We start from the raw sequence: 26122 nt of genomic DNA on the forward strand, positions 1-26122 counted from the left end.
TAGTTAGGCGTTCAGACTTCCCGTCGCTGTGCCCTTGACTTGAACCCCTGAATGAGAATGAGTGTAGGACAGGATTACTACAGCGTGAGTGAGTGTTAGAAAGAAGGAGGGGATCGAATGAGGTGCAAATCATTTATTTATAATCACTCTTCACAGAATAATTGCAGGATATAATTGTATTACTATGATTGACATTTCATTGATAAGCTAGAGCTGGACAATACTTTCAATTTGACAGTAATATGAAGTATAATGCCTCAGGTTGGACACCAGGATTTGTCATATCGGCCCACTTGGGAAAAAGAGGAAGTACATTTTTTTAAATATTTGCAGCTGATGCTCTTTTGTATCTAGCTCAATCTAGCGCATGTTCTTTAAACTCTTTTTTTTCTTGTTAAATCAGAGATCTGGTTTTACACCAGTATGGAACATGAAGACAGTTTTGTTGTGTCCTCCCCTGCTCTGATTGGTGGGTTGGAGAGGGGGGGGTCATCCAAACTTGTGTTCTGCTGTGTCTTTCCTGCAGGAGTGGGAGGCGGAGAGTCACGACTGGTACTGCTTCGAGTGTCACCTACCGGGCGACGTCCTCACGTGTGACAACTGCTTCCGGGTTTACCACCTCAAGTGTCTGACGGAGGATTTCAAGCCCAGAGACGGAGGATCCCACTGGCAGTGTGTGGTCTGCAGGGTAGGTGTTCAAACCCAGTGTGTGTGTTTACTCGTCGTCTCATTTGTTGTGACTAATGAGTTCGTTCTAGAAAGGAAAGACATCTTTTTCCTCAAGTCACTGCAGGATTAAGAATTGGTTTTAAGGCGGGGTGAATGTTAATTGGAATTTCCACGTTTAGCTCAGTTGTTAAATTCCACATCCCATGTACAAAGGCTGTTGCCTTGGAAATATTGGCCCCAGGTTTGACTCCTGAACATGACTTTATACCACATGTTGTCCCCCAATCTCTCAGTCCCCTTTTTCCTCATAGTCTCTGTCCTCTAAATAAGGGCATGACAATCTTAAAAAACAAGTAAATTGGGATTGTTAAGCATTAACATGCAGCGTGTTGGTGGACAAGTTTTGTTGATGGTTTCACAAGCTGGTGTTTTATAAAAAAGTAGTGATTCTTAAGCTACTAGTCCAGTATTAAGATTTGAAAATAAACCAAAGCAAACCATGATCATCTTTCATTTATCCACACACTTCAGCAAAAAGAAATAAGTTGAGTATCGCACGCGGGGTTGCTGCTAATTCCCCAGTATACTCCATTAGTTCTTCCACCGGGGATGAGTATGCCCAATAGAGGTGGGAAAAAAAACCGATCAAGATTCTTATCTTCTGAGATTTTAAATAGATTCATTACTTCCAAAAATCATATTTTTTTGGCTAATCAGTCACTCCCTGCTAAGTGCTAATGCTAGTTCTTTAACTTAGTAGAACGCCAAATGGAGCCGCAAGAAATTCAGCCGGTCTCACTGATGTCTGGAGTAGATCCTGAAGTTTCTACTAATTCAAAAATAGACTTTGAATCATGAATCCAGAATCATTTTGAATCAAAAAATAGTCTGAATCAAATTGTGACCCCAAGAATCAAAATTGAATCGTGAGACATCCAAAGATTCCCAGCCCTAATGCCAAGGCATCCGCCTGTGACCCGGCCTGGCATACACGCGACCCCCATGCCTCTCCCTGCGGGTGGTGGGCCTAGAGGGCATTCTTCCGGGCGAGGTGGCTGGCCCCCTCTTTTGCAGCTTCATAAGGTTTTTAGTCTGGTCCCTCCCCCAGGACCACTCTGCCTTGGGAGACCCTACCAGGGGCTAGTGCCCCCGACAGCACAGCTCCAGGGTTCACCAGGACACTCAAACCCCTCCACCACATTAAAGTAGAGATTCTTGGAGGAGTTAATTCTGTAATTCACAAATACAATATAGTTTCTGTAACAAACCCAGCACTAGTTTCTAGTAGTGGCTCCTCGTTCTGGAAATATAAACAGATGTTTAGTTTGTTACAGTAGCGGTTAGGCTCCGATGAATGGATGTGGATGAACTCAGAGGTCTGTAAAGAATATGACAACAGTACACACTCCAACTTGTTACTCTAGGCTAATATTTTGTAACGTCTCAGATATCACGTAAACTTATTTGATGCTTTTAGAAAACTTAAAACATCTGCTTGTTGTTCAGTGTGTCTAAATGTGTCCCTCTTTATTATCTGTAGTTCTCTTTAGTCTTTTATTTATATTCACTCTTATATTTATTATTATAACTGTGCCTGTGTGATGAAACATTTGGGTCAAAGCCGACCCTGCTGTGATTCTAACCTCTCCCTTTTGTTTTTCCCTTCTTCTGCGTGCTCTTTTTCTCCTCCTACAGGGAAGTAAAAAGAAGAACCTGAACAAACAGGAGATGAGTAAATATCTGCGCTTCATCGTGCAGCGCATGAAGGAGAGGGTGAGCACCAGCATGAATCTTTATTTCTCCTTTTCCCTGTCGTTATCTGCCTTCAACTCATCAAACCTAAAAAAAAAAAAAAAAAAAAGAAAAGTGGATTGTGTCTTAAAGTTACTGAGCTCTTTCCGCAAAGCTGAACTGTTCCAGAAAAATTAAGAAACCTGACCCCGTTATAAGACTTCAGGTGTTGTCCAGGCCTGTGCTAAAAAAAATCAATACAGCCGCAAAGCTGTGAGGACAGTTTATTAAAGACACATTGCCCATGATGCAGTTCCCAAAAAAGCCAATAGGGGGCAGTAGAAGCACAACTTCGTGATACAAGGCACGTTCCAAATCAAAACAAACCAGCATGGATCAGTGAGCCAAACTGAAAGCAAACATGGGAACATTTCTTATGTTTATAAACACCAGGAAGTCATGAGGTAGACATGAGTCATGCAGTAACAAGGTAACAAACAGCAGCAACACGACAACAAGCAAATAGCAGCTAGGCTCGCTACACAGGGTCAGTGTGTGCTGCCCAGAATGCAACTTTCCAGTTAAAATAAAATGATTTTTTCATCTGCGTATCAAATGTTTTTGCTGTTTTTTGGGAGTTGAGAGTTTGTTTGCTGTTTTCTGCTGGTGCCAGGGGTTAGAGAAGGGCTAGTTATAAACACATCAGGTAGGTGCAGGTCAATACAGAAACAGCAGAGAGAAGAATCAGAATCAGGTTTATTGACCAGGTATGCTTACACACACACAAGGAATTTAACTTTGGTGAACTGTGCTCTCTTATGTACAGGTACAACATTAAATATCAACAATAAACATAATAAGAAAAGATATGGAAACACACTCAAAGTCCATTAAAATGAATCACAACGTCTCGAGTCGACCAGGGGCCGCCCCCCAGGTTACAATCAGGTGGGGGGAGGACCTTGAGTCGAGATGCAAACTTTTTTGTTTATTTTGATCCCTGTTAGCCTCTACTGGAGTAGCAACTACTCTTCCTGCGGTCCTCTCATCCAAAAGTAAAATTAAAATCCACACAGATTACATGATTAAAAAATCAGAGGTAGAACAGAAAAAGACAAAAATAGAAGAAGACCCAGCTGAACCTAAACTAAATCATGAAGGTAATCTCTCATGTGCCTGAATCTGTGTTGTTCTGTAAGTCCTCTACTGTAACCCTCACTCCTCTCCTCCCATTGCACCGCCCGTCCTCCCTCTCCTCTCTCCGTTACACCTCTGTCTTCTTGCTATTCCCTCCATCCCGTCTTTTTAATCCCCCCTCGCTCTCTGACCACGACTCTGTAAAGCTGGTGTTAAATCTCATTACTCCATCTCTCTCGTTCTCCATCTTTCCACCGCTTCCCGTCAGATCTCATCATTTGTCCTCCTTACCTCCTGACCCCCCCTCCCCCATCCTCCCCTGGTATTAATTCATTATCCCTCTTCTACGTTGCAGGCAGTGGACCTGAACAAGAAAGGCAAAGACACTAAACACCCCATGTACAAACGTCTGATCCACACTGCGCTGGACGTCTCCAACATCCAGGAGGTAACCATCGAGCCCAGCAGCACTCTGGGAAACCTGCATTTTATTTTACCTCCATATACCCCTTTTTATTTCATGTTTTTTTTCTTTGACTCTGGTGTTTCTTAAGTTTAAGCTCTAAAGTGTATGTAAATCTTCACACACCTTTTTTGCCTGTAGTTACATTTTGGGCAAATTTTCACTTTTAGACAAAACTAGAAAAACTCCATGGCACTCTCTTTAAGCCGTTACTGCGCGATCACACTCAGGCAAAGTTGTCCCCGTACTGTGCTGAAGCACGATTGAGTTTTGTGTTAAAGTACGTGTGTGGTTTGAGAGAGGTCAGGCAGGACTCTGCTGAGCTGTGGTCAGCGGTGCATCACACCAGAACTCTGCCAGACACACTGGAGCACAGCCCAGACCTCTGCGTGCGTGCGTGCGTGCGTTTGTTAGTGTTAATAAGTACACTGCCCTGGACCTCTCTCATGTCGGTCTCACACACACACACACACACACACACACACACACACACACACACACACACACACACACACACACACACACACACACACACACACACACACACACGAGCCCAGCATGTGAATAAACCTCTTTGTGCTCCCTCTCTCACTTTCTGACAAACTTTTTCTCAGATTGTTTTTTCTATCTTTAAAATAAAATTAAATCCAGTCACAGACTATCAGCATGAGCGTTTCAGGAATCACTTTGTATAATCTTAAATGAATAATAGTAATAATGCTTTGGCAAACTGTGTCCCTCTCTCTCTCTGTCTCTCAGAATCTGTCTGAAGGAAAATATAAAAGCTTCGAGGAGTTCAAAGCAGACGCTCAGCTCATTGTTCACAACACGGCCATCTTATATGGAGGTAGGTCAAAGTTGTGTGTTTTCTTTTTGCTCTGCTTCAAAGAGAGGGTCGACATGTTTGATACTCATCCAAAACGTTTTTTTTTTGTATACAAACAGCTTTGTATCAAGTCTTAAACACCTCAAAATTAAATATTCAATGAAACCTGAAATATTAAACAATACATGAACAAGATAAAATCCTGATCTCGCTCCAGCTATCTGTACTTTGATCGTCGTTGCTTTGGATAAATTTCACTGAGAGCCTAAAAATGATTTATTCATTTGGATATTTAAATTTTTATTCCTCGTTTGTAAAGTCTTTTTTGTGGACTGTTAATATTATCGGACCCAAAAGAAAATATGTTTTAATTGAAAAAAATTCTGTTTCCTGCTTTTGAAGTCTTTAAAGGAGCAGTATGTATCTCTGACCCCTAGTGTATGAAATGAGTACTGCAGTCCAAATGCAAAACCTTAAAGGGCTGTCTCCCCCCGCCCCCTCCTCTCTGGAGTCGATGCTCATACAGGTCACCATGTGGTGGACACTGAAGCTTCAGTGTTTAGCCAGCTCTGCATCACTCTGTAATGTCATGATCGTTGTTGTTTGTTGCAGTTCAAAGCGACCAGGCGGAGATCGCACGGTTGCTCTTCAGCGACACAGTCCATGAGGTATCTCTCTTTTTTATTGACTTCTTCACCGTGTTGTTTTGTTTCACATACAGATCTTTAGTTTCTTCCTCTCTCTCTTCTCCGTTGTCTCTCCTCCAGTTGAACGAGTTGCTGTTGTGTAAGAACTGTTTCTACCTGTCCAACGCCCGGCCAGACAACTGGTTCTGTTACCCGTGTGTGAGTACAACCAGCTGAAAACCAAACACGTTGATCTCTCCTCTTATTCTGTTTATTAGTAAACCTCTCTCTCTTCTATGTCCGCACCAAAGTGACAGCTGACTTAACAAAAAAAAAAAAATTCTGGCATGGCTCTTTCCTGTCTTGTGTATTTTGCACAATCCGACATCACTTCAAAACAAACGAGCCCAGGGAATCTGCCGCTGACATTTAAAAGGTCTAAAAGAACTGATTTGAGGGGGGATGTGCAGACTTCTAATATGTTACAGTGCTAGAGAGAATAACCACATACAGTGTAATGCAGATCATCTTAGTAAAGCTGTTGCTTATTTAATTTATTTAAAATGTATTTAACCAGGAGATACCTCCTTGAGATGAAGAATATCATCTACAAGAGTGTCCTGGTCGAGACACATTAAACACGTTACAGACACAGATCAACATGTCCCGAGACACAGAGCAGAAAAGTCTTCAGTCAAAGCATCTACAACCTGATGCATGATCCTCCGATGTCTTTAATCTACTGAAAGGTCGAGAGAGAGAGACCAGCTCCCACAGACGCACATCATCCTGCAGCATAATTTAAAGCTGCAGGACCTGAAACTAATTGTCCTCAAATTAAGATGCTCTTTGAGGACAGATAGAAAGAATACCTTTTGTGACTGGATCAGCGTAGACTGAAGCTTCTGCACTTTATACACAAGTAAAATTACACACAAATATGAGGGAAGCAGGTTCGGTATAGCCTTTTAATGCCCCATGTATGGAGGCTGTAGTCCTCCAAGCGGGCGGTTTAGGATTGGCTCCTTTCCTGCAGGTTGTTTCCCCACTCGTCCTGATCTCCTACTCTGTCCACTGTCCTCTCTCTCCAAAAAAAGCCCCAAAAATAAATCTTTAAATAAGGTTGTGCCAACGATTTTGTCTATTAAGAGACAATGCAGGCCAGCCGACTCGATCATACAGAGAACTACGATGAGACCTCAACACTCTGTAGTATACAGTATCCAAAGATTTCTGCATTAAAAAGATGCATGTACATTTAAAACATCACTTTAATCAGAGGCATCAAAGTAGTAACAGCCAAAACTTCCACTTTTTTTACTATAAGGTCGACTTTGAAAACGACTGCATTAAGATGGAAAAGTAACATGATGCTGCTTTAACAGTGATCCAGATTTCCGCTGGCTCACGTCGTGTGTTTGTCTAATTTTTTCGGCAGAGCCCGAGCCACGACCTGGTGTGGGCCAAGATGAAAGGTTTCGGTTACTGGCCGGCCAAAGTCCTTCAGAGGGACGACAACCAGGTGGACGTGCGCTTCTTTGGACACCAGCACCAGAGGTGAGCACGGCTGGAAGAAATCTTTATTGATCTTACAGGTGTACACATATATGTTTATGAGTCACCTCTGGTTTTAGGTTAAAACAGGAGGAAGCAGATTAAATCTGGAGCACTTTCTCTTGTCTCTTCCAGAGCGTGGATCCCCGCAGACAACATCCAGGACATCAAGGTGAGCGTCCAGCAGCTGCAGGTGAAGCGCAGCAGCGGCTGGAAGAAGGCGTGCGAGGAGCTGGAGATGTACCAGCGCTTCCTGAGGGAGGGCCGCTTCTGGAAAACAAAGATGGAGGAGAGCAGCATGCCACACCCGCACCACCTGCAGAACCAGCAGAGCCAGAGCCAGAGCCAGAGCCAGAGCCAGAGCCAGAGCCAGAGCCAGAGCCAGAGCCAGAGCCAGAGCCAGAGCCAGAGCCAGCGGCCGCAGCAGCAGCAGCAGCAGCAGCAGGAGGGCGGCGGCGGCGGGAGGACGGACAGGCTGGAGAGGACAGACGAAGCTGAGTCGAGCATCTCCTCCACCAGCAACGAGCAGGTCCGACATGTAAGTGGACTCTCCCAAAGGGACCAAAGTTTGAAGGTGCTTGATGATAGAGCAACACAAAATCATCAAACAGGCAGTGAACAACAATTACTTTAAAACAACTGAGATTCTGTCGAGAGAAATGCAGCTTGTGGCGACCTCTGGTGGCCAAACTGCACATTGCTGGTACAACGTGGTGCACCTTAAATCACGCTTTCATTAAACTAAAACAAAACCCTCAGGTGTAGCATCACTTACAGAATGTACATTACTTAAATGCAGTCCAGACTTTAGAGGCTATACACACAGGATGCTTTAAGGAAAGAGTTTCACAATAAGAGAGAATAATAATATTTTCACTTTTATTGCAGGCTGAAATATCCAAACAAATTTGCATGCTGTTCATTAAAAAGATATGATGAATTCACAACAGCAGACCAGCTTACACCCGGGTAGAAGTGGAGTGGTCTCTGAAGCGGTTACAGGCACACTCAAGCTGGAGGAGGTTAAAGTAGAAAGGAAAGAGTGGAGAACGCCGGCGTCCCACACAAGTGAGCCTCTAACCGCTTCAGAGAAAAATTTGCAGTTTGAGTTGACACATGCTGCTCCTCCTTCAGGAGTTTTTCAGGAGTTCCCTGCAAGTGTGAACGCCCTAACAAAAACACGAGCGGACCGTTTCTGTTAACCCTCATGCATCATTATGGACATTTTTGTCCATTTGGGCAAATGTTACCTCTTCATCTGGCCATCATTTTGTCTGTTAGTGCATATGGCACACATTTTTGTAAGAAAGACTCTCTCTTGACACATTTTGGAATGCACATATTATTTTTTTAATAGATCAATAGAACACTGAGAAACATGAATCTGTTCTATTTTTATAGCAGTTTTTTGGAAGTGGACATGTTTGTCCTTACTGACTTAAGAGGGTAGTAAATTAAACTGATGCCTGAGGGTTAACAGCATTTAGATCCAAAAGAAACATGGTCGTTTTCTCCCTTCTTTATACTCCTCAAAGTCTATCACAGAGGAGGAAAAGCTTTTGCAACCGTTAAAAAAAATAACATTTGTTCTCTTAATGATTTACTGAAATGCTCTGAAGGAATTCCCATGCTATGCTTTGTTTCTCCGTCTACATCAGAACTAGGGAGGGAGACCGAGACTCTTCACCAGGTCGAGAGAAAAATCAAAGAAGTTGGTTGATTAAAAATATTTTGTTCTGTCTGCAGCTCAAAGGCAGCCAGGAGCCCAAGGCAAAGAAAAGCCGTCGATCTCAAATGGTGGAGCCCAAAGAAGAAGCCAGCGTGAGTAAAGGCAGCAGAACAACCTGACCGAGGTCACACACACACACACACACACACACACACTCAAAAACAGAGGATGTTTGGTATTGGTTAGAGCGGATACCTCTGCTGAGAGGAGCTCAGATGATGTGTGTTTCAGATGCATCCCAAAGTGTTTGTGTATCATCTGTTAATGCATGTATTCTTATTTATTTGCCGTATTTTTCTGCCATTGGACGCCTGAAATGAGGTCTCTCTCCTGAAGATTTATGAGCACACCAAAGAGATTAAGGAGCATCACAGAGTCTGGAGTTAAAAAGCTGTTTTGCTGCTTGTTGCTTCGCCTCAATCTTAATCGTTTTTGCAAAATAATATAGGGAAGTTTCCTGTTATCGTCGCTGGAAACGTTCACATAAAAGGGGAAATCTGCCATTTTTAGCTTTTTCTTTACGCTTCCTTTCTAGAGACAGGACAGTGGACAGAGTTAGAAATCATGGAGAGAGAGAGAGTGTGTGGGGAACGATATGCGGATCCACAGGTCGGATGTGAACCTGGGCCGCCCGCCTGGAGGATTAAAGTCTCAGTACATGGAGGCGCGCACACAAACCACTAGGCACCCAGTGACATCTCTTTCTGATAATCCTGGAAGAACATGCCCTACCAAAAACTGCCCCTCTTCAATGTTGTTGGACACTTTGACTACAAATCTGAAGAAGCATGTCAAAAGGTCATTTACCAAAATATGTCAGAATCAGGCCATGGATTCGAGTTTTGTCTGTTCGCCTTGACTTCGGTCAATTCAGAGTTTTCATCTGGGGTGGGAATGAAGCAGAGGGAATCACTCCCATGATTCCCCGCCAGCCTCGACTCCATCTTCTGTTTTTGTTTTCAAGCGTGTTTACATCAAAGTGTGTTGTCTCCTGCATGCTGCTAACAGTCGTTTTGAGAGTTGTTGTCTTTGTGAATGATTCATCCCTCAGAAACCTTACGCATCAGTTTTGATCTCTTGTTTTTATCTACCAGCTGGTGCTTGAGTCGCAGGTAACGCAAAGTTGTCCTCCTCCTCCTCTCCCCATCCACCAGGACCCGGAGCCAGAGATGGAGGCGGTCAGCTCCAGCCAGGAGATCCCGGTGTCCTCGGCGCCCCAGCAGCCCGAGAAGCTGTCGGTGTCCACGCAGACCAAGAAGGCCAACGGAGGGTCGCCCCGCACGCTGCACCGCGGCACCCAGACGAACAGCGACGGCGCCTGCCAGAACATGTGCCACGAGAAATACACCAAGGTGTTCAACGACGTGAAGGAGATGATGAAGGCCGACAACAAGCGGGAGACGGAGAGGGTCGTCAGGGAGGCTCTGGAGAAGGTGTGTGTGTTCGATGATGACTGTGAAGGTGTGTAACCTGAAATATTTGAGCTCACATTGAAACCGGTCCGTTTTGTTGTTTCAGCTCCGTGCAGAGATGGAGGAGGAGAAGCGGCAGGCGGTGAGTAAGGCGGTGACCGGAGCTCAGGCGGAGATGGAGAGGAAGTGTAAGCAGGTGAAGGAGAAGTGTAAAGAGGAGCTGGTGGAGGAGGTGAAGAAGCTGGTGGCCCAACACAAACAGCTCATCTCCCAGACCAAGAAGAAGCAGTGGGTGAGTCCTCAACTAAATCCCTCACTGTCCCCGTTTGTTTTCACACCACAGAAACAAATTTATGTTTTCAAGGTTTGCATATGTCCCCGTTTTGTGGGATGGAGGTGTTGATAAAAATCGATGTATCCCCAACTCTACACCCAGGGTATGTTTAAAGTCTGTAGTGTCCCACCTGTAGGCATGTATTCATAGTCCTTATAGTCAACATTTATGCAAAGTGGTCATGAATAATCATAATAGAATTTCAGTATAATAATGAACTAATAGACACATATTATGCAAGTTACATAAATAAATAACAATAGTGTGAGGGTTGCATATTATAAACATAACATAATCAACTAAGGATGAAATGCAGAAGGGCACATGTGTACATGAATTCAAACTGAGCCTACAAAGTGAAACTCATCAAGGATAGAGTGAAAAAAAGTCAATGCTTAGATGAAATTTTGCATGGTCAAAAAGTGAGGTCTCAAGTTTCATACAAGCTCACTTTTTGGGTAATTAAGTAATAAATCTTAGGCTGACCTGACATTTACGAGAGGCGAAGGAGAGACAAACACAAGAAAAAGGACCATCATTCCAAGAAAACCTGACATACATGCTATGTTGGTGTGTCGACGTCCGGTCACAAGATGTTTGGCCAGATATTTACCCCATTTATCAAGAAGACATGACATTGCAGTAGGTTTTTTTGACTGCTAACTTCTGAGAATAGCATGTGGCAATGTATGGGACATGGCTGGGGCTGTGAGGCCCTTGTGGGACATAGTGAGAGCTATCAGGCCCTTATGGGACATAGTTAGAGCTATCAGGCCCTTATGGGACATAGTGAGAGCTATCAGGCCCTTATGGGACATAGTGAGAGCTATCAAGCCCTTATGGGATATAGTGAGAGCTATCAGGCCCTTATGGGACATAGTGAGAGCTATCAGGCCCTTATGGGACATAGTGAGAGCTATCAGGCCCTTATGGGATATAGTTAGAGCTATCAGGCCCTTATGGGATATAGTTAGAGCTATCAGGCCCTTATGGGACATAGTGAGAGCTATCAGGCCCTTATGGGATATAGTGAGAGCTATCAGGCCCTTATGGGACATAGTGAGAGCTATCAAGCCCTTATGGGATATAGTGAGAGCTATCAGGCCCTTATGGGACATAGTGAGAGCTATCAGGCCCTTATGGGATATAGTTAGAGCTATCAGGCCCTTATGGGACATAGTGAGAGCTATCAGGCCCTTATGGGACATAGTTAGAGCTATCAGGCCCTTATGGGACATAGTGAGAGCTATCAGGCCCTTATGGGACATAGTTAGAGCTATCAGGCCCTTATGGGACATAGTGAGAGCTATTAGGCCCTTATGGGACATAGTTAGAGCTATCTAGCTCACGTGGGACATGGATAGAGATATGAAGCCCGTATTTCATGAAGTAGGAGAATCTAATGGTGGAGGAGGCGGATACCATCCTCACAAAAAGTATATATTGTGTGATATTCTTTGTCTTGGTCAGTCGTCTGCAGGCGGCTCACTGCTTTGGATTCTGAGAAAGATGAGTAAAGCTTTCAGTACTCAATTTGTTGATCTCCTGGGTCCAGTCTCTGAAGAAAGACAAACAAGCTTTAAAACACCACTTAGAACTTAAAAAGGACAGTTAGATTTAGAGTTTAAAATGTTGATGTCTTTGTTGGTCCGGTCACAGGCAAAAACTGACCCTGCCTATTTTCCGGATATATTAAAAAGACAGAACACGACAAGTCCCTGACACACCAAGGAGTCAGCCTAGTTTTTGCGGTGTGTCCAGCTCCGTCGCTACCCGTTTTTTTTTGCCAACTCCACATGTTGCATCAGCTTGAGGTGTCGCATTTGGGGGTAGGAATCTCTCTGATTGGCTGTTCAGCTAAGCGACACAGGAGAGCCTCTGCACAGGAAGAAATACAGAAGCGTCTCTTCTATTCTTTTTCCACTAATAAAAGACCAAGTACTGACAACGCCGGCACCATTTTCAACTTTTTATCAGTCATTATTATCCATTAGAAGGCGACCTATAACACAAGTGTGGAGCGACAGCGTTGAGAAAATTGTCTTCTCGTATCACAATAACAGTTTATTTATCCGCGTTCTTCCTTGTCCCCCTTTTTGGAATGACGATTACAGACTACTGCCGCCTGCTGGCATGGAGAGTTGGTGGTGGTTGGCCGTTGCCTGTAATCTTTGCGGTGTGTTCAAGTGCAACTTTTTGGCCAGGACAAAAGGAGGCCTTCATCCCCTCTAGTTCTTTGCCGTCTGCTTGGTGTGTCTGGGCCTTAACTCGCTTTAAGCACCGACTTCTGCCCGTCTAACCCGCCCTCTCCTGTGTTGTTTTCAGTGTTATAACTGCGAGGAGGAGGCCATGTACCACTGCTGCTGGAACACCTCGTACTGCTCCATCAAGTGTCAGCAGGAGCACTGGCACGCCGACCACAAACGAACCTGCCGCAGGAAGAGATGAACAAGCCCCGCCCCTTCTTACCGTTACACAGCACGCAGTCGGCCCTCGCCCACTCCTCCTCCTCCTCCTGTCAGTCAGTGTCTACAACACACACACACACACACAAACACACACTTGTCCCTCCGGCTTCTCAACTTGCCTTCCTGAACACTTTGTGGACTCGATGTTTTCTGCGTGGAAAAAGAGCAACTTGTTCCCTTTTTTTTGTTTGTTTTTATTTCTATTTAATGTAACCATGTTTTTGAATTTTCTTTCTATATTTTTAATTTTTTGGGGGTCTCTGAATCGTGAACAGATTGCTCGAGGGGGCGTGGCTCCGATGGTGTGATTATTATTATTTTTTCTCTTTACTGACGTGCTAACTTTGAGCTCGTGTCAGAGGATGTGTTATTTAAGTGTTTAGTAACCGATGAGCGTTTTATTACCTGAATTTTTAGAAAATCCCTTTTCTTACTGTAAATGCAACAAAAAACACTTGGGGTCGATCTTTCAGGTCGACCACGACGACACAACACAAACGTACCGCTGCAGCATTCAACTGGCTCCACTTTCATAGAGAATGAACAAAAAGACAAAAAAAACTCACACGCGTTCATTTATTGTTTTGGATGCTGGACGGCACCTTTTAGCATTTCTACCTAAAAGTCACTTATTGGGAACAGGGTCACGAGGTCGGCCGTAAAAAAACGACGACTAAACAAATCTTCCATTTGATATCATTATTATTATTATTAGAGTGAACATTATGCACATTTTTTGGGGTCTTTTCCTTCGAATAGTCGGTGATGGGTTTTTTTTACGAGTCGAATATAAATGAACTTTTAATTAATTTGTTCTTAATTAGAGAAATGTACCGCAATCCTGACTGAGCTGGACCTGAGAGCGGTCCCACCACTTGACCGTTTTTTTTTGCACATTTCATTTTTCTAAAAACCAGAATGCTCGTAAAATTGCCAAAAAATAAACAAACTATAATTAGAGACTGTATGTAGGAAGTGGGCGTGGCCTTTATGACATCATCGTCCTCAATCCGCTTGATGGCTAACTTTTTATAGCCTCATGCTCTCGTGTTTTTTTAAGCCCAAAGTGACCATGTTTGGAAGAGTGGTCAATCGCCCACTGCGTCAGTTTATCTGTGATTGTTTTCATCATTTACTAAGTAATCGTCTCGCACCATAGAAGAAGACTTGAACTCGAGGTCAAGACCAGAAAACTCATTTTGAAAATGTTCACTTCAGTACAATCAGACTTCTTTTCGGTGGAGGCCGGTTTAAGGCACTTGCTCATCATGCACGTCCATCTCTTACCTACAGTCTCTGATTCTACCCGAGAAGATCTGGTGAGTCCTCCCTCCTTCATCAGCCTCCTTAAGCTTAAAAAAATACGATTCTCCGAGCGTCGTCAGTGTCATTTTTTATAGTGTTGTACACTCAAAAATCTTTCTTTTTTTTAAATCCTGAAGTGATGGCTTTGAGACTCTTTCACTGCTTTTGCTGTAGTCGGTGGTCAGTGCCTGTTTTTTTCCCTTCTTCTTCTCGTCCTCGCCCTCCCCGTGAGGCTCCGTGCATGTCTATAGATTCACACTTTGTCTTTTCTCCAATCATTACGGTAAAAACACAAACACAAGAAAAGAGGAGCCCAGAATCTCGCTGGTGTCCGACAAACAGTGACGACGGATGGACCAATATAAAAACATTATGCAAAATGTGAATGATCAAATCTTTTCTAGAGTTCTCCTCTGCGCTGGATGTCGAGTGTGTGTCGTGTATAAATACGGTGCGTGGAATTCTTTGTGTGTTTTTTCAAACGGGCGATAAAATTGCCCGTTTTTTTTTTTTTTGTTCTGGGAAGTGTGACTCTTTTAAACTTTGACTGTTTCCTCAGTTATGAAGACTGAACTGAACGGAGGAAAACGATCCAGTTGTTTTGTATAGACGCATCACTTTTTTTTTACACACACGTTGCCGTTCATCAGTTTGTGTTTCTGTGAACATGTGACGAATAAAATACCGTAAATTCTCTAATAGTGAGGCAGAACTTTTTTTTTTTTTCTTTTTTAAAGGCAAATATGGGGCTTTTTTTAATGCCTTTATTTGGAGATGGAACATCGGATAGAGTCAGAAATCAGGGAGAAAGAGAGAGAACCCTGGCCGCCCGTCTGGAGGACTACAGCCTCAGTACATGGGGCGCACACTTACTTCTAGGCTGCTGGCGCCCCAGTGGGCAGAACTTTTATTCACTTTGAGTAAAGAGAGAACCGGGCATCTTATCCTACTGGTCAAACAAATGTTCTGTTGTTCTGATTGGCTGTGAATGAAAACTTAAAAAACCTTCTCTAACTGATTAATTCTTCATATCTACTTAACTATAATGACTCTTAAAAGGTTTTTATATCGCCGTCTATCTAACAGACATTTAGAAGCCAAATAAACACGACGACCACATCCCAAAATAAAAACGTTCTTTATATAAATGTATCTCTTATAGTGAATACTGACTGAGTCTGGTGTTTAATACAGTTAATACTCATTTTCATATTGCTTATATACTTTACTTTTCTTCATTAGCTAATCTTTTTTAATGTATTCATCATGTTGTGGCTTAAAGGAGCAGTATGTAACTCTGGCACCTGGTGTTTAAAATGGGTACTGCAGTCCAAATTCTAAACATCATAGAGAGCTGTCTCCCCCCTCCCCCTCCTCTTTAGAGTCGATGCTCACACAGGTCACCATGTGGTGGACTCTGAAGCTTCAGTGTTTATCCAGCTCTGCATGGGTCTGTAAACCTTTCTGTGTTCTAACCTCTCTCCATTTTTCAAAAGCATCTCCAATATTGATCCTAGTTTGAGCACGTTTCTGCTCGTGGAGCTTATTAGAAACATGCAGAGGCTTTTTAGGTCGGGTACAATCACTTCTATCTGAACCACTTCTCTTGCCCGCTTCCATCGCTGCAACACCTGTTGGTTTGACCTGACCTTAAATTATTGTTTTTTTTTTTACAAAATAGCTACCTAGTAGTTATTTTTCCCGGTCAAACCGCTAAATGATTCGATTGATCAACACCTTCATTTATTGGCTTAAGTAGCTGTACGTTTGAAAAGGATCACAGAACTCGCTCAGTAGTGCTTTTAAGAGTTGAAGTGTGATGTTTAAAAACCGTTTTATCACAAGACAAACGTAGAGGATGTGTTGAGTTTCATTAACAGAAATCCAAAGCTGAAGTTTTTGATTTCAATGCTTTTTTACCCATATAAAAAATCCAAAGAAGACAACGTTAAAGTGTCTCTAAATACTTTCCGACTTCTTGTCTGTGCCTCAAAGGCCCCTCTTTCCTTCTGATGTTGTAAATATTTCAAAGCAAAGAAAGAAAGCTTTTTAAAAAGAAATATCCTAAAGATCGATTTAGTTTGATCTGCAAACAAGACTCAAAATGTGAGTTTTTTTCTTGGACTGTTTTCCGCCCCCCGTTGAGTCCAAAACAAGCGGCAAACTTCTGTGTTGAAAAATGAATCTGATGCGGAAGTGCAAAATCCTGCAGTTCATCTAGTGTCCACTAGAGGCTGGCGTCAGGAACACCAGAAGTCACATACACACCCATTCAAAAAAAAACGTTTTTACAGCATAAATTAACATGTTTACAGCCTGGTTCAAAAAACCTAATGGGTCTGATAAGTTATCGTCCTCATGATCACACATCCGTTTAGATTTAGATGATGCGTGCTTTACATAATTAGGCGCTTAGCTGACATGATTGACAGGTGGGCGCGATGTAACGGTTCATCAAGAGTCTTAAAACCCGCCTCAGCTCCAGCTCTCAGCCTGTCGTTAGGTTGACTGAAAGTTAGGCTGAGACAGGATTTCCAACATGGCGGCTGCTACTGACGAGCCTGCAGAGCGCCCCCTGCAGGAACAGATGGCTGACGTCACTCAGACTTCATTTATAATATTTACAGTCGATGGTTCTAATCTGTAGTTCCAGGAGATAAATTCACAGCTGTTTTTGATTGGGATGTATTGTCGTCAAGGAGTCCTCCTATTAGAGAATTTACGGTAACTTTTACTTCCAGACTTGATGTGTTCAGCCTCTCGTCTCTGGACTCTTTCTCTTCTTCCTTTTTGGACTCGTTTAAGTGTATCACTTTAATACAGAACATGTTCTTGTACAGTTCAGCTTCCTGTCTCTGCTTTCTGCTCACTCTTAACGTCTGATTTCTAGGGGAAAAAAAGTTCTCTTCGGTCGAACACCAACGTCTCCTTTCCTTCTTCTTCTTCTTCATCACCATTGCACTACATGTAAATAAAAAAAATAATGCCATGTGTCCATATCTCCTCCCCCTCATATTGTATGTACATTGTAAATGAACTCGCCGATATCTCCGCTGCTTCATGTTTCCTGTGCTCACAGCGATCCCCGACGACTGTTCTAGTTCTAGTTTTGTACAATGTACAACCGTTATTATTATCATATCAGCTGCGGCTTCCGTTGCCACGACGACACTCTGAGGTTTGTGTCATTTCAGCGTGTTTGTTTTTGTTGTTTTTTTCACAGTGATCACTCGAGTGAGAGCTACGCTGCACATTTCAGTGTGTCCGAGGAATTTCAGCGTGATGACGTCATGCTCTCGTGTAAACTTCCTTTTTTTGTCTGACTGGTTTTATATTCGTCCATCCCGCCGTTAAACTTTCAGGAGGAGTTTCTTCTTTTTTTTTTATCCGTATGTGGAAGAACTTTTTGATGTCATTCCAGTTTGTATCTGGTTTTTAACTGCATGAGTAACAGGTGTGCGTACCTCCAGCTCCCGTTTCCTTTTTTCCTGTTTTTACTCCCGCTCATGTTAGAAAAAGAAAAGACGAAGCTGCACTCCCTCAGAGTGATGCAATATGACAATGATGCTTTTTTTTTTTTTTTTTTTTTCTTTTCTGGACCTTGAGTTGAAGCTGTTTGCAGTATATCATCGGTCAGATTGTCGCCTTCTACCAGAGTTGTTTGAGTACAAGCAGGATTAACAGCAAGCACTCTGAGCTTGTTGTGAACCTCTACCTGTCATCTTCTCTCCTGTCCATATGTAAACTATTCATCGTGGCTTAACATTTTCTATGCTCCTGACTTCTTTCTTTTTTTTTCTTTTTTTTGATGCTTTAGCTAGCAATATGTACATAAATATATTCTATGTGCTAACATGGAGGAAATAAATGTATCAACAAGTTCCTGGGTTTCCATTTTTTTCATCACACCACAATCAAAGCGACTGTAATGGACGCATCAAAACAGAATTTCCCCTTGCGGGATCAATAAAGTAAATTAATAGTAATATCTCCAATATTGATCCTAGTTTGAGCACGTTTCTGCTCGTGGAGCTTATTAGAAACATGCAGAGGCTTTTTAGGTCGGGTACAATCACTTCTATCTGAACCACTTCTCTTGCTCGCTTCCATCGCTGCAACACCTGTTGACCTGATAACTGCTCTCATCTGGCAAACAGAGCGTGTGCGGGGGTCACCTTAAAACCGTCTACCTTCTCTGGTCCAAACAAATCCAGAGCATTCAGGACCAGACTCTAAAGTTAGAAGGAGGACATACTGGCTGCTGCATTACACTTCAACATAGCATGTTTCCTTAATGTCTACTATCTCAAATAATGCTCCTTTAAAACTTTAAGGTATTCTATCTTATCAGATTTGTGCTTGTGAGCTACTGTAGACTTAGTAAGAAACCTTGTATTTAAATGGTTCACGTTTTTTATTTGTACTGCACACCCACATTATTTCGACAGTAATAAGAAAATAAACCAACATTTTCAATTTTTATTGTCAAAATTGTTGAAATATTTTATTGAATTGAAAGACTTCATGTCAGACATTTTTAAAACCTTTAAAAAAAACATACTGGGGACAAACATTTCGCTGATAAAAGAAAGAGAAACAGACGGTGAAGAAAGTGCTTTTTAAGTCTTTTCAAAAAACATCATCGTGTGTGTGTGTGTGTTGAACATTCTCCGACCTCATAATAATCCACAGACTGATCGCCGTCTCTGACGTCCTCCACAGGTCCAGGATGTGTTAAAGGGTCTCTGGTTTAAAAAAAAAAAAAAAAAAACCTGCCTTCTCCTTCCTGCTTCAGTCTTCCTTCCCTGTCGTGACATCGTGCTGTGTGTGAGCCCTGATTGATTCATGTGAAAAAATATGAACGACCTCTCACTCTGGTTATTTACAAAAGCAGCGGCTCCTAACCCGCCTGCGTCTACAGGGGAAACTGGAAGGTGAAGACGAGGGTTCACTGTTTCCCAGCCGATGGAGCAAAAGACCAAAAATAATCCAGTACTGCTGATTGGCTGTTTGATTTGAGGAGTCTTATCCCAGCTCATTACACTTCATAATCAATAAAACCCAAATTAAAAATGGCAAGTTGTCGTTGTTATTCCTCCTGGTCACCACTAGAGGGCAGCAGAGGATCATAGCTGTGTTGGGTTTCAGTTAAACATTACTCCATTACTCCCTTTAATTTCTCTTAAGCAGGGGCGTGTCCAGACTTTTTAGACTGGGGTGGCCCACCTGGCGGCCCTGACCTTTGCAGGGGTGGCCTGAAGTTTAGCACGCAAATTAATTAAATTTTTTCACCCTTTCCATCCCCCCTCATGATAGGTAGGTCACAAGATTTGGAAGCATATTCCTAGGGTCTCAAAAACAAAGATATATGTGCAAAGGCACACTTTTAAATACTTAATTCAAACTCTTGCTCGCGGTCTAACTTACAAAAATACATTTATTGGTAATCAGGTACATTGTAAGTTAGGGAGTGTGGACACGGTTTTGCTCTGGAAGTTTTCATGAAAAGTGTTTATTTACAACTGAATGTCCGAACATTAGCCTGTCGGAAACAGCCAGACTAGTTGATTTGTTCTTAAGTCCCGCCTCTTAGGTGTGGACAAACAGTTTGTTTTGGTTTAATGCTGGTGCTCAAGGGCGACCTCTACTGGATTAAAAAGTCGCACATTCTTCCTTTAAATAAAAGAAGCCAATTCATCGAGTTGGATAAGTTAATGAAGCCAAACTTTACAAAAACAAAAATTTGGCATTTACATTATTAAAAAAATCATAAAAAGACGGATTCTTTCCCGATAAAACTTTCATTTATTAAAAATATTACAGATTTTATTCAGTTTATACCATTAAGAATGGAGGTTTGTCATTTTACAACAGTAAAAGATATTACAACATAATTTACTCCTTTATTTTTTTTAAACTGAGCGTCTCATTTAAAAAAAAACAACATGTCTCATTTTATCCTCTAACTCATCAAACATGTTTCCGATTGGCTGTTTGGAGACGTATTCTAATAAAAGTCTTTATTGAGGCGCCGTGTCCACCTAGCGTTTTTCTTTTCAGTTGTTTTCAAAGAGTAGAGAGCGTCTGCAGCAGAAAGCAACCGCTCAGAGAAAAAGCGCAGCGCCCAGCGTCTTTTTTTCTGAGCGCTCTGCATTAATTGTGCGACCGCTCCAGTTTGAAATCTTTCAACTTTTTCAGAAAGGCGTTGTTGACGTCACCAGCTTTTCCAAATGTATGATATTCCCTGTATTTTTTGCCTTCTAGGGATCGTGTCTTGTATTCACTTCCTCTTTGCTCCGTGTCTGATTGGGAAGTAAACAATCTCAAATATAAAACATGCAGTAAAAAGTCCGTTGTCAACAGACTGTTTTTATGGAGACAGGACGGATGTGCAGCGCTTTTCTTCTTAGAGCACAAACGCTTCATGCAAACACTCCTGGGTGCACAGCCAGCGCTTTCCTCCCTTGTAAAAATGCTAGGTGGACACGAGGTGGACACGAGGTGGACACGAGGTGGACACGGGGTGGGCACAAGGTGGACACTAGGTGGACACTGGGTGGACACGAGGTGGGCACGAGGTGGACACAAGGTGGACACTAGGTGGACACTGGGTGGACACTAGGTGGACACTGGGTGGACACGAGGTGGACACGAGGTGGACACAAGGTGGACACTAGGTGGACACTAGGTGGACACTGGGTGGACACGAGGTGGACACGAGGTGGACACTGGGTGGACACTGGGTGGACACGAGGTGGACACGAGGTGGACACTAGGTGGACACTAGGTAGACACTGGGTGGACACGAGGTGGACACGAGGTGGACACAAGGTGGACACTAGGTGGACACTAGGTGGACACTGGGTGGACACTGGGTGGACACTGGGTGGACACGAGGTGGACACGAGGTGGACACTGGGTGGACACGAGGTGGACACGAGGTGGACACTAGGTAGACACTGGGTGGACACGAGGTGGACACTAGGTGGACACTGGGTGGACACTAGGTGGACACGAGGTGGACACTAGGTAGACACTGGGTGGACACGAGGTGGACACTGGGTGGACACTAGGTGGACACGAGGTGGACACGAGGTGGACACTAGGTAGACACTGGGTGGACACGAGGTGGACACGAGGTGGACACTGGGTGGACACGAGGTGGACACGAGGTGGACACGAGGTGGACACTGGGTAGACACTGGGTGGACACGAGGTGGACACTGGGTGGACACTGGGTGGACACTAGGTGGACACGAGGTGGACACGAGGTGGACACTGGGTAGACACTGGGTGGACACGGGGTGGACACTGGGTGGACACTAGGTGGACACGAGGTGGACACTGGGTGGACACTAGGTGGACACTAGGTAGACACTGGGTGGACACGAGGTGGACACTGGGTGGACACTAGGTGGACACGAGGTGGACACTGGGTGGACACTAGGTGGACACGAGGTGGACACTGGGTGGACACTGGGTGGACACTAGGTGGACACTAGGTGGACACTGGGTGGACACTAGGTAGACACTGGGTGGACACGAGGTGGACACTGGGTGGACACTAGGTGGACACGAGGTGGACACGAGGTGGACACTGGGTGGACACTAGGTGGACACTGGGTGGACACAGGGACTTATTCCCTTAATTCTAAGCTTTGGTGTAAAAATCTTCTGGAATAAAACTCCTCAAAGCGTGACCGATGACGTCCCAGTGCACAGAAACACGAGGCGGACATCGTGTGTCGAGCCGCTCCCCTCGTCTTGTGTGAATCCTTCGCTCGTCTTCACATAAAATCTATCGTCATATATTTCTACGTCTCCGTTTACACGCTCGCTGTGAGTGTTTTCGCTCCACATTATACAATGCTCTGTGTTTTTTTTATATTAGCAAATGTTCAAGAGCACAACATTCTTGAACGTCTCGTCATAAACTTCTAAAAAGAGAAACAAAATAAATTAAGTCAGTTTCTTTTTGTACATACTTACATGATATGAAATGTCGGTTTGACTCGCTTCATGTGAAGGCTGCAGCTGTTGCTTTATGAAAAAATAAGAAACGCTGATTCCCCCGCTGAGAGGGGACGGACGGACGGACGGATCAGAGAGTAAAAAAAAAAAAAAAAAAAGTCACACTTTAAGAAGAACAACAACAAGCTGACATGAAACAAACGTGGAGTACCTTATTGTGAAATCAAAGGACAGCTGCGGCTCGCTCGCCCCCTTTCTGACCCCGCCCCTCGTATCAAAACATATCGCGCTCTTTGAAATGGTTTCCATAAAAACGTAAAATATCTTCTTTCTTTTTTTTTTGCTACAGTTTGTTTGGTAAAAATAGCCTGACCTTTTTTCTCGAGGACGAACCAAAAAAAAAAGAAAACAGAATCTTCTGCGACCACATGACGGGAAAAGGTAAAGAGAGCCACAAGTGATTTAAAGCCCAGATCTTTGCTACGTCAACGATTGTCCTCTATGGCCTCCGGGCTGCATGAGTGCTACTTCTTCTTGCTCTTACCTCCTTGAAATCCTATCACAGTCCAACAAAGTTCAGGGCAACAAACCCCGGCCTCAGACTCCTGTCTTATTCCTCTCAGTCTCAGGAGCAGACGTGTCTTTGCATCTTCCTTAAAAACATCCTCCATCCACCTCCATATAGACCTCCAGGGGGGGCGGGGTGGGGGGTTGGCGTGCTACATGTTGTAGGCCACGTAGATGGGGTCCAACTGGTCGGCCAGGAAGCCGTCGCGCAGGTGCATGCGCTGCTTCTCGCCGCGGGAGTTGATGGGGATGACGCCGATGTCGACCACCACCACCACGCCCACGATCAGGTAGTGCTCCTCGAGCACCACGTTGGTCACCAGGGGGACCAAATCCAGCGCCTCCTGCTCCGAGCCGTCCAGCTCCACCACCACCACCAGCAGGTTGGTCCACGTGAACACCGCGCTGCACCACAGAAGAAGAAGAAGAACAAGAAGAAACAAAGACGGTCAGCGTTTGTTTTTTGGTTTAATCCAAAATGTCATAAAGTGAAAGTCGATATTTTCAGCCCATAATTATTAAAATATCAGTAAAAATCTGATTGTGCCACCCCCAAAAATCCTAAACTGTGATTGGCTACTCGCCCTGTCAGAGGCGGGACTTATTTTAGTTTATTTTTTGTTTGGCAGATGGCTGCTCACCACTCTGTGATGCTCTTGTGCGTCCGGATGACGGATGTCTCGATGTCGATGGGGTGGTAACGCATCCCCCTCAGCTCCATGGCTTCCTCCAGAGCACCGACCACATACAGGGCGTCATGACGCTCTACACACACACAGACACAGACACAGACACACACACACACACACACACACACACACACACACACACACACACACACACACACACACACACACACACACACACACACACACACACACACACACACACACACACACACACACACACACACACACACACACACACACACACACACAGGTTACAAGCTGTTAGATAACAGTTGGACATGGGGTGGAACAAGAATATGCAGATTGTGTCTTCTGATTATTTTAACACCAGCATTATAAATAAATTACTTCACAGGGAGAGGGATTTTACTTTTTAAAGTTTTGCTCCTCAGACAGAAAAAGCTTCTGAAACAGCATTTAGACCTTCACCTAACCCTCCAGACTGATGGATTCCCCTCGAGGTCGTCATCAAATCAGCCCTGAAGCCGCCTAATCCCGCCCCTCCTCTGTGTTATATGACAGCGGTAAAGGTCGGTGTCGGCGCCCCATCAATCACACTCTGATTTATTACACCAAACAAAAAAAAAATATGCACGATCACGTCCTCACCTCCGCTGGCGTCCGTCAGCTCGGTCCTGCGGAGGAAGCCCAGGTATCCGGTCCGGGCCCAGACGGTCTGCGTGTCCCCGAAGCTCAGTCTGGAGTTGAAGTGGTCGGACTGCAGCGCCTCGTCCCCGTAGACGGTGAAGTAACCGCTGGCGTTGTGGCCGCTCTGCACCCAGATCTGCAAACAAAGACATCAGCTGCTGTTGGAGCCGTTTAAAGAGCACTGAGCTGGGAAGACAACAAGACCCCGCCTACAATGACCTCCAACAAGACTCCAACTAACTTCTGCAATCATTCATCAGTTATTTCTTATTACTCAGGGTTTTTAATCATCGGCACTGAGACAAACCTCTCCCAGATGCGACTCTCCCATTGGTCCCTTTGTCTCTGGGTTGGCGATGATGATCCGAACACCCGGCAGGATCTGTATTTTTTAAAAGAGAAGACTGAACATGAACGTCACCATCTCACTGATCTGAGACTTTTGAAATTCAGACGATAAGAAACAAACGGGCTGACCTTCCCAGACTCCATCAGCGGCAGGCTGTGCGGGGACCCCCTCTCCACGAGTCGGACCCTGAACAGAAAGAAGACACAACATGATTCAGTCGGCACACATTCAGGGAACCAGGATGTGGGGAGTAAAACAGAAGTAACAAAAGATTCTCCACAATGTAAAGAAAGAGAGATGCTGTTCTCCCACAAGTTGTTCTTGTGTAACATCGACTTTCAAACGACTTTTTTAAGATTTGAAAAGTTACAGATTGTAGCTTTAAGTGAACCCAGCATGTCGTCAGTCCAGCTGAAAACAACTCAGTTTGGTCTTTTTTTAATCCAGCATGTTTTAGGTTGTAGGTGTTTCATTAGAGGTTTAGAGGATCTGATTTTTGACTTTTTTTAGCGGGATGAACCTTGTATTTCTAAGTTGTATCTTTTGTTTCTTAGCTCCGCCCCTCTTCTGGTGCACGTTGTTGTATTTTCATGAACACAGAGCTGAAAACAATAATCATCATTTTAGCTTACTCCACAAAAAGGACTAAAATAACCTCCTGAGTAAGCTGTCAGAAGAGGATGGTGTGATTAGAAACGGGACACAGACGTGTGTTTAAATCAACAGTGAGAGCATGTAATCACACAGGCTGACGGTTATATTTAAACACAGACGGACTGAAGCAGCCTCGTTAAGAGAAGCGACAGCAGAGCGGTCGTGTGATGATGTGCTGGATCACAGAGGACAGGATGTTTCTCAGACATGCTGGGAAACTTTACGGTTCTTGTAACACCTCCATGTTTAAATATATATGTTACACTTAGAGCCGAGGAGGAGTGGTCTCACTTTTGTCCTTTAACCCCCCCGGATGACCTTGTCAGGAGATATTTGAATAAATCTCCGTCTTTCTTGTTATCCCAGAGTTCATCTCTCTGGAAACTGACGATTATTCTCACACTCCAAACTTGAAATCTGACACTGATGTCGAACCCTCAAACTTTCTTTTTAAACAAATACTCTGTTCATAAACTCAGGCTTCTCCTCTGAAAGTCCAAACCCTGGGAAAACAGATCCGGAGTCTCCCGAGTTGCTATTTCTGCTTTGACTCAGCGTGAGATGTGACTCAGCCTGGCTCTGCGGGGTTTAAAGGGGGCATCTTTCTCTGCGGTGAGGCCGCCCGCCTGAGACTCATATTGTCTGGAAGAAACTTTCAGCTTCTCATTATATTCAACGTTTTGACTTCCAGCCACGAGCGAAGGGTTCTCACAGTCAATAACCCAGCTCTGAATTACAAAGAGGGAAGACAAGAACAGGAAATGTTACTGAAAATAAGTCTAATTATCTGCCGACTAAACTAGAAAATGTGACTCGCTAAATTTTTTTAAACAATGGTAAATGGATTCATACGCTGCCGACGATGCAGCAGGAGAAACTCAGGGTTAAGTGTCTTGCCCAAGGACACATGTGGCTGCAGGAGCTGGGGATCGAACCCTAGATCTAACGGTTGAGATATAACAAACTCTACCGCTGAGCCACAGCCATCCC

General features: G+C 43.9%; 2 protein-coding genes across 8 annotated transcripts in view; one reads left to right on the forward strand and one right to left on the reverse strand.

Annotated features, from left to right (window-relative positions):
• The window catches only part of zmynd11 (zinc finger, MYND-type containing 11), a 32991-nt gene extending 14856 nt beyond the window's left edge, over positions 1-18135 (forward strand). For 3 of the 4 annotated variants that reach the window (XM_061043541.1, XM_061043543.1, XM_061043540.1), the window contains 12 exons: positions 527-688; positions 2365-2442; positions 3893-3985; positions 4760-4847; positions 5439-5494; positions 5594-5671; positions 6891-7009; positions 7142-7544; positions 8753-8827; positions 9830-10168; positions 10254-10439; positions 12807-18135. In XM_061043541.1, the coding sequence (XP_060899524.1) occupies positions 527-688; positions 2365-2442; positions 3893-3985; positions 4760-4847; positions 5439-5494; positions 5594-5671; positions 6891-7009; positions 7142-7544; positions 8753-8827; positions 9830-10168; positions 10254-10439; positions 12807-12929 (1800 nt within the window). In that variant the 3' untranslated portion in view covers positions 12930-18135. The remainder of the gene's footprint in view (positions 1-526; positions 689-2364; positions 2443-3892; positions 3986-4759; positions 4848-5438; positions 5495-5593; positions 5672-6890; positions 7010-7141; positions 7545-8752; positions 8828-9829; positions 10169-10253; positions 10440-12806) is intronic. The other variant, XM_061043542.1, reaches the window with a different exon arrangement.
• Positions 18136-18719: 584 nt separating this feature from the next.
• The window catches only part of LOC132978366 (disco-interacting protein 2 homolog C), a 158892-nt gene continuing 151489 nt past the window's right edge, over positions 18720-26122 (reverse strand). For all 4 annotated transcript variants that reach the window (XM_061043505.1, XM_061043506.1, XM_061043504.1 and 1 more), the window contains 6 exons: positions 24607-24664; positions 24437-24511; positions 24091-24265; positions 23434-23557; positions 21853-23197; positions 18720-20708 (listed from right to left, as the gene is read on the reverse strand). In XM_061043505.1, coding sequence (XP_060899488.1) covers positions 22945-23197; positions 23434-23557; positions 24091-24265; positions 24437-24511; positions 24607-24664 — 685 coding nt within the window. In that variant the 3' untranslated portion in view covers positions 18720-20708; positions 21853-22944. The remainder of the gene's footprint in view (positions 20709-21852; positions 23198-23433; positions 23558-24090; positions 24266-24436; positions 24512-24606; positions 24665-26122) is intronic.

The sequence above is a fragment of the Labrus mixtus genome, chromosome 8, assembly GCF_963584025.1.
Source record: "Labrus mixtus chromosome 8, fLabMix1.1, whole genome shotgun sequence".
Taxonomy (NCBI): Eukaryota; Metazoa; Chordata; class Actinopteri; order Labriformes; family Labridae; genus Labrus; species Labrus mixtus.